The sequence below is a fragment of the Lactuca sativa genome, chromosome 1, assembly GCF_002870075.4.
Source record: "Lactuca sativa cultivar Salinas chromosome 1, Lsat_Salinas_v11, whole genome shotgun sequence".
Taxonomy (NCBI): domain Eukaryota; kingdom Viridiplantae; phylum Streptophyta; class Magnoliopsida; order Asterales; family Asteraceae; genus Lactuca; species Lactuca sativa.
This window is the reverse complement of record NC_056623.2, coordinates 22,865,109-22,877,620: the sequence shown is the minus strand read 5'-3', so window position 1 is coordinate 22,877,620 and position 12,512 is coordinate 22,865,109. Positions and strand designations below refer to the sequence as shown.

General features: G+C 28.9%; 1 protein-coding gene across 1 annotated transcript; it reads right to left on the bottom strand.

Annotated features, from left to right (window-relative positions):
* Positions 1–5,253: 5,253 nt before the first annotated feature.
* On the bottom strand, positions 5,254–7,340 carry LOC111876255 (cytochrome P450 734A1). The gene is made up of 3 exons (XM_023872795.3): positions 6,567–7,340; positions 6,236–6,480; positions 5,254–6,153 (listed from the first exon to the last, which is right to left on the bottom strand). Exons 1-3 carry the CDS (start codon positions 7,062–7,064, stop codon positions 5,370–5,372), a joined length of 1,527 nt encoding a protein of 508 aa, XP_023728563.1. The 5' UTR covers positions 7,065–7,340; the 3' UTR covers positions 5,254–5,369.
* Between the last annotated feature and the right edge of the window lie 5,172 nt (positions 7,341–12,512).

The window sequence follows — 12,512 nt, the reverse complement described above, 5'->3', positions numbered from 1 at the left end:
GTCAAACATACACAAGACATCTAGAATGTTGTTATTTTTTAAGAATTATACTTGGTATTCTTTCAGAATGTTTGTTATAATTTAATGAATCACAATCGTACAATGTAATAATTATTTGGTATATTATTAGTTCAAGAATCGATTTTGTGTATTTTTTCAGAATATATTTACTAGTTTATGGTTGACATTCTGTCATTCTGACAGAATAAAGTCGAAAAATATGTTTACTACTTTATGGTTAAAATTCTATCATTCTGACAGAATAAAAATCGGATTTTTAATTTTAAATTAATTTAAAATATTTATATTTTTAAAAATAATGGAATTAATTATCCCTAAAAATCCGAAAATTTCCTTTTTTAATATAGGTTAATTGACTAGAATGCCCTTATGCTCAAATTTGTGTGATTATATGATACATGTTATCCTATTCTACTATCATAGACCCTAAGATCATAACCTTTGATTATATTTCATCCAATGGTCCATATCTGTGCATTCTGACACACAATAGTTATTAAAAACAAAACAACTAACCCTATGTGTATATATATATATATATATATATATGTGTGTGTGTGTGTGTGTGTGTGTATGTGCGCGCATATAGGGTTAGGTTCATGTGAGACCTCTATGTTTTGTGAGATGAGAAGACGAAATCCTAACCACTCATTTTGTGGATAAAAAAAAATATTTTTAAAATCAAAAATAATTGAAAAAAATCGAATTTTTTTAAATATTATTTTCGTCATTTTTATCAAAAAATAAATAAATACATAAATAAAATTACCGTTTTTTTGAAATATCGATGAAATATTCTAATAGAGTAATAAAATATTTTACATATCTGACAAATGTAGTACAATACTAGAATATTCTAACAATCTAAAAATCATATTAGAATATTTATAGTGTAATATTCTATTAGAATATTTCACGTATTTTTAAAAAAATGGTAATTTTTTAGGTAAATTAAATGATAAAAATAATAATTAAAAAAAATTTCGGATTTTTCTTTTTATTTTACATTTTAATTTTATTTTTAGATTGCGTCTCACGGTCTCACAAAATTAACATAGTCTCAAATGAACCTAAACTTATATATATATATATATATATATATATATATATATATATATATATATATATATATATATATATATATATTAAATTATAACCCGCGTAAAACGTGGGGAACGTATAAAAAATACATATAAAGTCATAAAAAACCGCCACAATAATTAACAAAATGATAAAGTAACATAAACAGACTTCTCGTTATTGATTATATTGAAAAGTTTAAAAAATAAAATGAAATGTTTGAATATCTATAATTATTGAAAGACCTCTTTGTAAACAACAATTTTTTTTATTGGTTGAACGACCATGAGTGAAGACGAACATACGAAAATACAATCCAACAGTTGATAATGATTGTCCTTAACTCTTAATAATGGTCATAACAAAACAAACAACTACGGGGAATTGCATCCGCTGAAAACGGACGAGGATTCTTTTATCAGACAGAGTTAACTTTATGCGAGATATATAAGTAGTTTCATTGAAGAATCTACCCGCTATAATATGTGTCTAATTGACATGTTTTCCAAGCATAACAATTTGTAACCTAGTACCATTGCATAAACCTTTGATTTGGTCGATATTAAGAAGCAACATGGCTGTAACACCTATTTTTAGTGTAAATGTATGGTTGGGAATTCCAGATGACTTAAAAGCATTCAATACATTCAGAGAGTAAAGTGATTCCTCAAAACAGTCTCCTGACTCTGCATCACATAAAGAATCTGAACTCAAATAAGTTCTCTTCATATTTCATCAATCCTAACATTTAGTCATTGATAATATCGATCTTTTCATTTGTAGAGACCAAAATAGCTTTATCTTGAAAATATGATGGATCATCAAGATGGCTTTCAAAAGATGGATAAATTATCGATACAATTGAATAAATATAATTACTTGTTGAGCGAAAGATAACGTCTTTTAGAAATTCAAATTCAACTTCAACTTCACCACCATTATATATATATCTTTACTATCTTATAAAAGAAATCCCACTATTTCTAAAAATAGATTGAATATAATAATATTATTTTTTTAAGACGTTCAAATCATTAAGCTAATAGTACAAGTAGTCATCAATAAAATAATATTAAATTTTAACATATGTTTTGAATCCTTATATTTCTCACAAATTCTATTTCCTTCCCTGAATTTCGGATAATTCAAAATTTGAAACCATCAGAAAATACATGTTGATTCAAATATGGAGATGGCTCTTTCTTAATAGGTTTTTATTTTAATCCTTACTTGTAATTGATTTCATCATTTTTAACTTTTTGTATTTTTAAATATATTGGGTGAAGGCTTTATTATATCATATTTGTTCCTAAAAAAGTTTTTACTATGTTTCTTTAATGTGTTGGCTTTGCAGGTTCAAAGAACTCAACCAAGAGGGCCGGTTAGAGCATTGTATTATCATTAGTTTGTATATTTTGGCATCTTTTGTAATAAAGAACGGTTAAACACAAGATTTTACATGATTAAGGTAGTTTGTATATTTTTCATCTTTTTTAGTCTGAAAATGAAACATTTTTCATCATTGGTCCTTATACTATCAAGTTTCATCACATGGACTTCCTGATTACGGTGATTATTGTCCTTATTATAAGGTTCTATATAGATTTTGTTCGATATTTTAAGGTTTCGAGAACCTAAATCAATATGAATCCTTGAATTACATACCATCGTTGAAAATTTTTTAATTTGTGACCAAACTTGGTTTAAAATCACAATGAACAAGTTGACATCTGAGTATTTTGGCCTTCTCAAAGGCCTATTTATCGACTTTTGAATCACAACACCTGATATTCTAAAGGTTCATTTTTATAAACTATTATTTATATATTTTAGCATTTTACTTAGTAGGACATTAACTTAATAAAGGAATTAAGGAAAACAAAAAGAAAAAGAGGACGATAAACAGTACAAGTGGTTTGGGTATGTATAAATGGAAGTAATAACCATTTAGGGGTGTTTGGCAAAAAAGCTTATTGCTTATTAGTTTATTAGCTTATAATAATAAGTAAGTGTAGGGTAACTTATCAAAAAATGACGTATTAGAGGTTCCCCACAGGAAAAAGTTATTTTAATCCAAACACTTAGTGATGTGGAACCTAATAAGTTGTTTTAAAAAAGCTTAGCCAAACACCCCCTTAATATGGTATGGTAATGCTCTTGAAAAATAGATGTCATTTAATATTCATTTCTCGAAGTGAACACAAAATGGTTTTAACTCTAAAGAGATCAAATTATTCGCCGTCCGCCGTTTTGCGCGGGTAGACGGCTAGTATATATATATATATATATATATATATATATATATATATATATATATATATATATATATATATATATATATATTTATTTATTTATTTATTTATTTATTTATTTATATGGGTTGGCTAAAAAGACACCTCATTTTACCATATAGACACTCTAATTTAATTTCAAAATATTTTTATTAGTTGAAATTATATTATTTTTCGAAAAAACTGATTATAAGTAGTTAATTATATGTGGACTTTTTATAAAGTGGTCAATAAAGTGTCTAAATGATGCCTTATTAGCAGCACACACACACACACACACACACACACACACACATATATATATATATATATATATATATATATATATATATATATATATATATATATATACGGTGAGGTTCAATAGAGAACCATAATTAACCAAGGAACCAATCTTTTTTTCAAATTTTAGAACTTATTTTTTTTTTCAAAAAAAAAACTAAAAATACAGAAATTCATAACTTTTTATCATTTTTTCAATGATATAAAATTCGATTTTTTTTTACGTCAAATTCAGAATGGGAATCTTCGAAAATTCACAACGTGAATCCAGATTCACACGGTGAATCCGAAAAATATTTTTCACATTCATAATGTTAATATATGAATTTAGATATTTTTAGATTATTTTTTCGATAAAGAATAAGCTCTAGAAATTGAAAAAAAAAATTGGTTCCTTGAAGAACCCATAATTATGGTTCTGTATTGAACTTTTATATATATATATATATATATATATATATATATATATATATATATATATATATATATATATAGGTTCAGGTTCATTTGAGACCATTCGAATTTTGTGAGACCGTTAGACCAAATCTAAAAATAATTTTAAAATCCAAAATAAATGGAAAAATCCAAAAATTCTTTTTTTAAATGTTATTTTCGGAAATTGAATTAACTAAAAAAAATATAAAAAAAATATAAAAAAATAAAAAAAAATAAAAACAAAATCCGTTTTTTTTTTTGAAAAATACGTGAAATATTCTAAATAGAATATTTCACTGACATATTCTAAAAAATAATTTTAAAATGCAAAATAAATGGAAAAATCTAAAAATTCTTTTTTTAAATATTATTTTCGGAACTTGAATTAACTAAAAAAAATAAAAAAAAATTAAAAAAAATAAAAAAAAAAAATTCTATTTTTTTTGAAAAATACGTGAAATATTCTAAATAGAATATTACACTGTACATATTCTAAAAATAATTTTAAAATGCAAAATAAATGGAAAAATCAAAAAATTCTTTTTTTAAATATTATTTTCGGAACATGAATTAACTAAAAAAAAATTAAAAAAAAAATAAAAAAATAAACAAATGCGTCTCACGGTCTCACAAAATATAAGTGGTCTCAAATGAACCTAACCCTATATATATATATATATATATATATATATATATATATATATATATATATATATATATATATATATATATATATAAAAGTCAAGAGTTATATATCCAATAATATATATTAATTAATACAACTACAAAGCTTACAAAAAAAATATAATGTGATTGAATATTCTCACAACAACAATATAATAATGATGGAGTGGTTATTGGGTTCCAATCAAAATGTTCGAACCTTGAGTTTGACTTCGGTTAAAAAACAATTTAATAATTAAATTTGTCATTAGGAATTAACTATAATCACCTGAAAATATATAAGGAGTATTTTATGCGTCGTCAACACTCAAAAAACGATTGCCCCCGTCATCTTTAATTTTAATATTAATTCAAAGTCGATTCGTTCGCACAACTCTAATTTATTAACTGTCTAATTTTATTCTATTGGTTCTTCACTAAGGATATCATCATTGATCACGTCAAGTTGACAAATGGGGAGTAAGAACCAAAGTTTTCAATTGGAAATCATGTTTTTACAAGATGGTGTATGAAAATTTTAGTCGTGCAAGGGTTACACAACATTCATTAAACTGAGTATACATCACGATCATCGTATCAACTTGAAACCATAGTAAAGATCATTGGTGCACCGTATTGTGGTCGAACCGTTAGAGCCTGGATTGGGGCATGAACATACGACGGTGAAACCACAAAACAGTATTTCCTAAGGATCATAGCCACAACAATTTTGGCCTCAACAATCGCCAGATTTTGGCCAACGCAGTTACGAGGGCCTAGACCAAAAGGAAAGTAGAAGGCCATGTGTTGTATTTTGGTATCTATAAATATCATGGGGTTGAACTTTTGTGCATCTTCTCCCCATATCTTCCGATCGTGATGAACAGCAGCCATGGCCAAAAAAAGCTGTGTTTTGGCCGGAATCTGGAGTCCTCCAAGCTTCACATCCTTGCAGGCTTCTCGCACAGATATTGGAGCTGCGGGATAGAGTCTAAGTGCTTCGTTTAGTATCATGCTAATCATCTTGAAGTTGGACAGATGCTCAGCTGAAGGAATCTCATTGTTGCCACAGATCCGAAAGACTTCTTCACGAGCCTTTTCCTGCCATTCTTGATTTGATCCGAGAAGAACAAAAACCCACGTCAAAAGATTGGCTGTCGATTCCTTGCCTGCAAAATAGAATGTTTTGCACTCGTCTACAATCTCATCGAGACTGAGTCTCTTCTCTATTTTCCCCGTCTTGTAAGGAGACATTAACAACGAAAGCAGAGCTTTAGGGTTTTCCTTCGTTTTGTTATTCTTCTCGATGATCTTCGTAATCATCTCTTTTGATTCTCGTTGAAGGTTCCAGCTTAAACGGTTTTTCTTGGTTGGAAGATACCTGTATACATGTAGAAAACGTTATTGCATGAACACATGCAACGAAAAGAAATGATGGTACTGGTTGTTCGTTTGACACATACTTGAATCCGGGGATGTAAACACTTCGTATGGCTTCCGATGCAATCCTAACAAGCTGATCTTGCAACTCGAAGATGCGCTTTCCTTCTTCAAAATTGCTACCGAATGCAGTTCTTGATATTACGTCTGCTGAGAGGTTGTTGAATTCTTTGTATACGTCTAATTCGAGTCTGTTTTCCACACACATTTTTGCTCCCATTTTATCTAGTAAGCTTTTGGTGCTAGCCACAATTTCAGGGACCAATTCCTGATAAACCAACGTCCTCTTTTAGCACCATAAACACATCAACGAATTTAGAAAATCTATGAAAATGAACGATGATTTATCATTACCTTAATCCTCTCCATGTTAAAAGCTTGACTAGTGATCTTTCGATGAACAGCCCACTGATCTCCTTCCAGATACACGATCCCGTCGCCGAACAGACCCTTGACCAACGGGTTAACTCGTGTTTTCGGGAACGATCCACTGGTATTCAATAAGATCTCCTTGATCATATCCGGATCGGTAATGGCTAACCTGGGTTTTGACCCGAACCAAAACAAAAATTGGTCCCCATACATCTTTGACCAAAAGTAGTAGAATGGCATTACCTTTCGAACCACTTGACTGTTGTTGAACGATTCAGACTTGGACGACAATTTATCTTCCGCCATGATCAGGCGTTGAAGCTCGTCGGAGTTGCCGGAGATGGGGTTGTAACTTGGTCCTCCGATGCCTTGTTGACGGAAAAGACGTTGGATCTCCAGCGGGGTTTTAATGAATTTGAAATAGAGGTAGCAAAGTGTGAATATAGAAAGCGAGAGAGCTGCAAGAAGGAGGAAGCCCATTTGAGTTGTAGCAGAAAAAAAACGTCCGAGAAAAGAGATATAATGAAGAAGGTCAAATTGCTTTGAGGTTGATGGATTCCGTTATCCATGTATATAATGGTCCAAATTCCAAAAGTTCATGAATTTTCAAAGCCAACGGAGACAATCATAAAAATACCAAAAAAGGAAACAACAAATAACAATAATGGTATTCTTAATATATTAATCACAGGAATAGATATAACACTCATGTATTAAATACATTAACTAAAAAAAATAAACATAAAAATCTAAATGTTTAAAATTTTGGATTTATAAAAAATAAGAAAAATAATGAATTATTAAAAATGATTTTTATTTTTTAAATTTAAATAAATAAAAAAAAATAAATTAATAAACTTTAATTTGGTAATTTTGAAATAAAAAGGTAAATCCATTAATGAAATTGATATTCATATATTACTATATTTATTGTAATTATTACATTAAAAGATTATTTGGTATTTATAACAATAAAAAAACCTATGAAATGACATGTGGAAAAAAAATTAATTCAAAACAACAAAAAAAAATAACATTTGAGAAATTAAATAAAAATGTGAGATGTGAAAAAAAAATCATTTATTAAAATAGATAAAATGATTTTTTTTTTTTACTTTATAAATCAATATAACAAATTTGGTATTTCGTGATCAGCTAAACTTTATTTGTTCAAGGTCGAAATTCAGCGTCTTTTGTTTTTATCTTGATTTCAATAGGTATTTACAGGCTTTTTGATAATTGATTGTAACCAACTTTTTATTTCACCCGACATTCTGAATTTGCCTTGGTTAGACTCAGCCTTTTAGTAAACTAGTAAAAAACATGTCAAACAACCATTTATATTTTTATTTTCAATATTTTACATTTATGAAGTTTTCAGTTATTGTTTGTTTGTATACAATAACTGTCATTTATTTTTAAATATGAAATTTAGCCGTAATTACAAATCAAAAAAAAAAAAAAAAAAACTTCCGTTCTAGAAGAATTTATTTGCAACGTACGTCAAAAAGATTTTGTATTATAATAACTTTTTGACGGCAATTGGTGTAAATCTTCCAAGCTTAACCCAACAGTCGTACAACGGAAAAGTTCTTGCACAAATGGCCACCACGAACACCCTTTTTGAATGGACCAATAATTATCTGTGTATATTTGTGTCAAACTTAAAAATAATGACGTGGATACAATCTTATTTAAGCTTCAATTATTATCCAATTAATAATGTACGTATATCGGTTTGAAAAAAGAAAGTGTATTATAACTAATCGTTAATAGTTATTCCTATATTAGTTAGGTACTGTACATTTCTTTATCTTCTCTGATTTAGTTAGGTATTACACTGCTCTTAACCATTAGGTTATCTTCTTTGAGTTTTATGTTAGAAATTTTTCGTGTGCTTTATTTCACTAAAGTCATGATATATTTTCAGATAGAAATTTTTCGATGGTAAAACAAAAAATCAATGGGAAAAAACTCAATGGTTCTTGAACAGAAAATGTGGAATGTTATGATTGTTATACCAAGTTCAAAAATGACCAAAAACGTGATAATGATCAAGTGTTTGAAAAACTTGTGAAAACTATCATATGACAATTACAAAATCATCACATAACTGTTATTAAACCCAAACAGGGGGATTTGCCCTTTGGACCTTGGATTGCCACCCCTTGAACCCCATTACTAGCTAGGCTTCCCCCTTAGATACATGTGCACTTCAAATCAGAATAAACTCAAACAAATATGCATTCTGCGTCATCCTTACTTGTTTAATATTTATTAAGATTATATCATTCAACAAATTAATCTTATTACACTTAAATAATATTGATGATAAAAATAACTAACATTTTAGTTGGGAAACCATTCAAATTGCATCATGAGGTCTTGATTAATTCCTAAAAATGTTGTCAAATTACTTGCTCAAAACTGTTTAGACCGCATCCAAAATAGTTATTGGTCATGGTTTTTTCGATTGTTTGTTGAATTGTTCGCAAGTAAACCTGCACCATAACTATTAGGAGAACAATGTGTAAGAAGCGCCTTTTAGTAAATTGTTTCTACATGGGAAATTTCGTAATTTAACTCTAGTTAGTTATTGTCAGTTAGACCTATTACACTATTAGTTAGAGTTGTTATTTTTTCTATGTATAAATGCTTCATGTATTGGTTCATTCTTCAACAAGTAATACAACGATTCCTTAACATCTCTCTCTTCTTATTTTTTTCTTGTAAAAACAACATTTATTATTGAATCTAACAGGTTACAAGTAAGAAATTGATTGGGGTCCGAATTAAATTCATTTTTACACTAAAATGCTCCGACCTCACACTAAACCTAACACTTTGTATAGTGTTTATGAGTAATATAATACTAAATATAATATTATACTATTCATCAACACTGTCTTTTACATTATAAAAGTTAGATAATAAAATATACCTAATTTTTTTTTATCGTTAAGTATATTGTGTTAACATTGAAAGTGATCTTTTACATTATAATTATAAATAATAAAAGATAGTGTTAACATTGAAACTTGAAAGTAATCTAGTTGGGTTATATAACCCTCTTATTGATTTATTGGCATACTAGGTGTGAGACTCATGTATTACATGGGTTTAATTAAAAAAAATTAAATATTAAATTTTAAAATTTTGAAAAGTTTGAATTTATAAGAAAAATGAGAAAAATTTTGAATTATTAAAATTAATATGGCTTTAATGTATTGAATACATTACATATATAAACTCTTTCTAATAAATACCTTACATATATATTACCTTACATATTAAATGTAGAATTTTAATTTAATAAATGAAAAATACAATAAAATGACAAGTGGAAAATAGAAAATTTAACAATTCTAGAAAATATCATGTGTCCAAATGAAGGAGAAGAGGACATGTGTAAAAAAAAAACCTTCATTTATTAGAGTAGATATATTTATGGGTAATACTCCACTTTAATGTTCAAGTGGAAAATGAAAAATACAATAAAATGACAAGTGGAAAATAGAAAATTTAATAATTCTAGAAAATATCATGTGTCCAAATGAAGAAGAAAAGGACATGTGTCAAAAAAACCTTCATTTATTAGAGTATATATATTTATGGGTAATACTCCACTTTAATGTTCAAATTAGGGATCTCTAGGGTAAGAATGCATCATTGTTTGTTTGATCCAATTTTATAAAGTCATTGATTATAAAGTTAAATGCATAATGGGCGGAGCTTTATTAGGGTTGAGGGGGGCTGTGGCCCCGCTGATTTTTTGGTTAGAAATAGCCCTTATATTTTAATTTTATTCATATTAGGTTAAAAAATATAAAATTTTAGCTGTAATCCCTCTGTCATCAATTTTTATGCATATTATATTTTCGGCCCAAATCAAATGATGAAGCTCAAATGGGGGCATAAATATAATTGGGACAAAGCCTATATATATAAATATCCTAATGAATAAGCCAAATGTCGATTGATAAATACAGTAGCTCGTAGCAGAATGAATATACTTTTGGATCCAAATTTGGAGTGGGGCACTGGGCTTAGTTTGATGATACGAGTCCGAGAAAATTTTGTACGTTACTTGGACCTATTTACTTGTTGGGCCATACCAAGTAAATGTATCCGTGATGACTGTGGAGTTAGAATGTTAGATACCTTTGATTTGACAAATTTTTAATGTCAAATTTTCATAAGAAAATAGTTATGGTTTTTTTTTTTCTTAAATTTTATTTTATTTAACCGCTGCAAAAATATATGCTTTAATCACTGAGATTACGCTTGTCTTTTATTCGAAAATCATTTTAAATGTTTTTCGCTAACGAATTGCACAAAGTCCAAAGAACAATTTTTTCATTAAAAACTATTTGAAAAAGAATTAAAGTTTCTTTAATAAAATCATAAAAAAAAGTGTTAGGTTTAGCGTCAGAATTCTCATCCCCTTCAATGCCCCTACACGCTTGGAGTAAAAATTCCTTTAGACATATCTTGGCCAAATGGGGTTCAATTGCTCATCTTGATGACAACATTGGTGAAGATGTATACAAGTCATGTGTTTGTATCCTCACTTCCTTTCTTGGAATAATTTCTGAAGTTATTAAAGTTAGTATTGACGGTGAAATTTTCCCCATTCGTATCAAAGAAGCTCCCAGGTGGAATCCAACATTTGTATGTGAATTCAACAAAAATTCTGATAATGATAGTGTTGATGAATTTCATAGATTTCAACAAGATCATGAGGGTAGTAATGTTTCACTAAGTGATAAGGAAGATTTATCATTAGATCCTTTTGGTATTTATGATGTTATGAAAAAATTGGATAATGAAGAGGAACTTAAAAAATCAACCAAGTTGCATAAGGATTCATCTCAGGGGCATTATAGGAATTCTGCCCAAATTAATGACGAATCAGTTTTTCAGGAACATGTTGCTTGTCCTGGTACGATTTATGTGAGTCAACAGAGCCTTAATAATCTTGATCAAGAACCACCTTTCCCTCATAATGAAGTTAGATCGACAGCAGACCAAGATGGCCCTGGTGCTGTCAAAATTGCGACAACATCCTTTGCTGCTGTCAAAAATGCAACAACAACATTTGAAGATGTTCTGGATTCGTTTTCTACAGCATCAACCCCTTTTTTCTCATCTAAGCCTAGAAAATTGTATGTTGATAATCAGAATACAAGGGCTGTGAATGAGGGTAATCGTGGAAATTATTCAGTTAATGATACGGATCAAATTAATCGGATGGGTTCTTCTGGAGGTTATGGTCAAGGTTTGGAAATTAACAGTTCTGAAGAAGATCTTTCGCATCCCCCTGGTTTTTCAAATCAGTGTTTTTCGTTTTCGGAAAATAATCAAAGCAACACAGGTGGTATTGAAAAAATAATTCATTTCTTGAGGAATTACAAAAAACCATTGCTATGGGAGAAGCGTTGGGGTATAATATGGATGGATGCATGGATCGTGTAACAAAGATTTTACAAGGCCACGTTCAAAGGCAAGTTCCAAAATGAATTGCTTATCAATCAATATTCAAGGGGCGTCCTTCTCTGATAAGAGGAGTTGGATAAGAAAATTGTGTAATCGTCATAAAGTTAATTTTTTAGCTATTCAACAAACTAAGATGGAACGTATTGACTTAGTTACGGCTAGATCTTTTTGGGGTAATTCTTCTTTTATGTATGATTTCTCGTGGAGCTTCCGGGGGTATCCTAGCTATTTAGGATGTGGATTTGATTTCTCATAATCATGTTTCTATTCATGTCATGATGGCTTTGTTGTTATTGAAGCGGTTTGGGTCCGTTCGGATCTCCAAGTGAATTTTATTGTTGTTTATGCTCCTCAAGAGTTAAGTAAAAAAAAAATTCTTTGGAGTGATATCTTTATAATTTTATATCTAACTCTTCGGGGGAATGCATTATT

What these genes read in the sequence shown, in the direction of transcription:
- LOC111876255 (XM_023872795.3), bottom strand. Translation starts at nt 7,064, where the DNA reads ATGGGCTTCCTCCTTCTTGCAGCTCTCTCGCTTTCTATATTCACACTT. An exon ending in TTAACATGGAGAGGATTAAG is followed by an intron (nt 6,481 to 6,566) that starts GTAATGATAAAT and finishes TTGGTTTATCAG; the next exon opens with GAATTGGTCCCTGAAATTGT. An exon ending in GTTTACATCCCCGGATTCAA is followed by an intron (nt 6,154 to 6,235) that starts GTATGTGTCAAA and finishes ACATGTATACAG; the next exon opens with GTATCTTCCAACCAAGAAAA.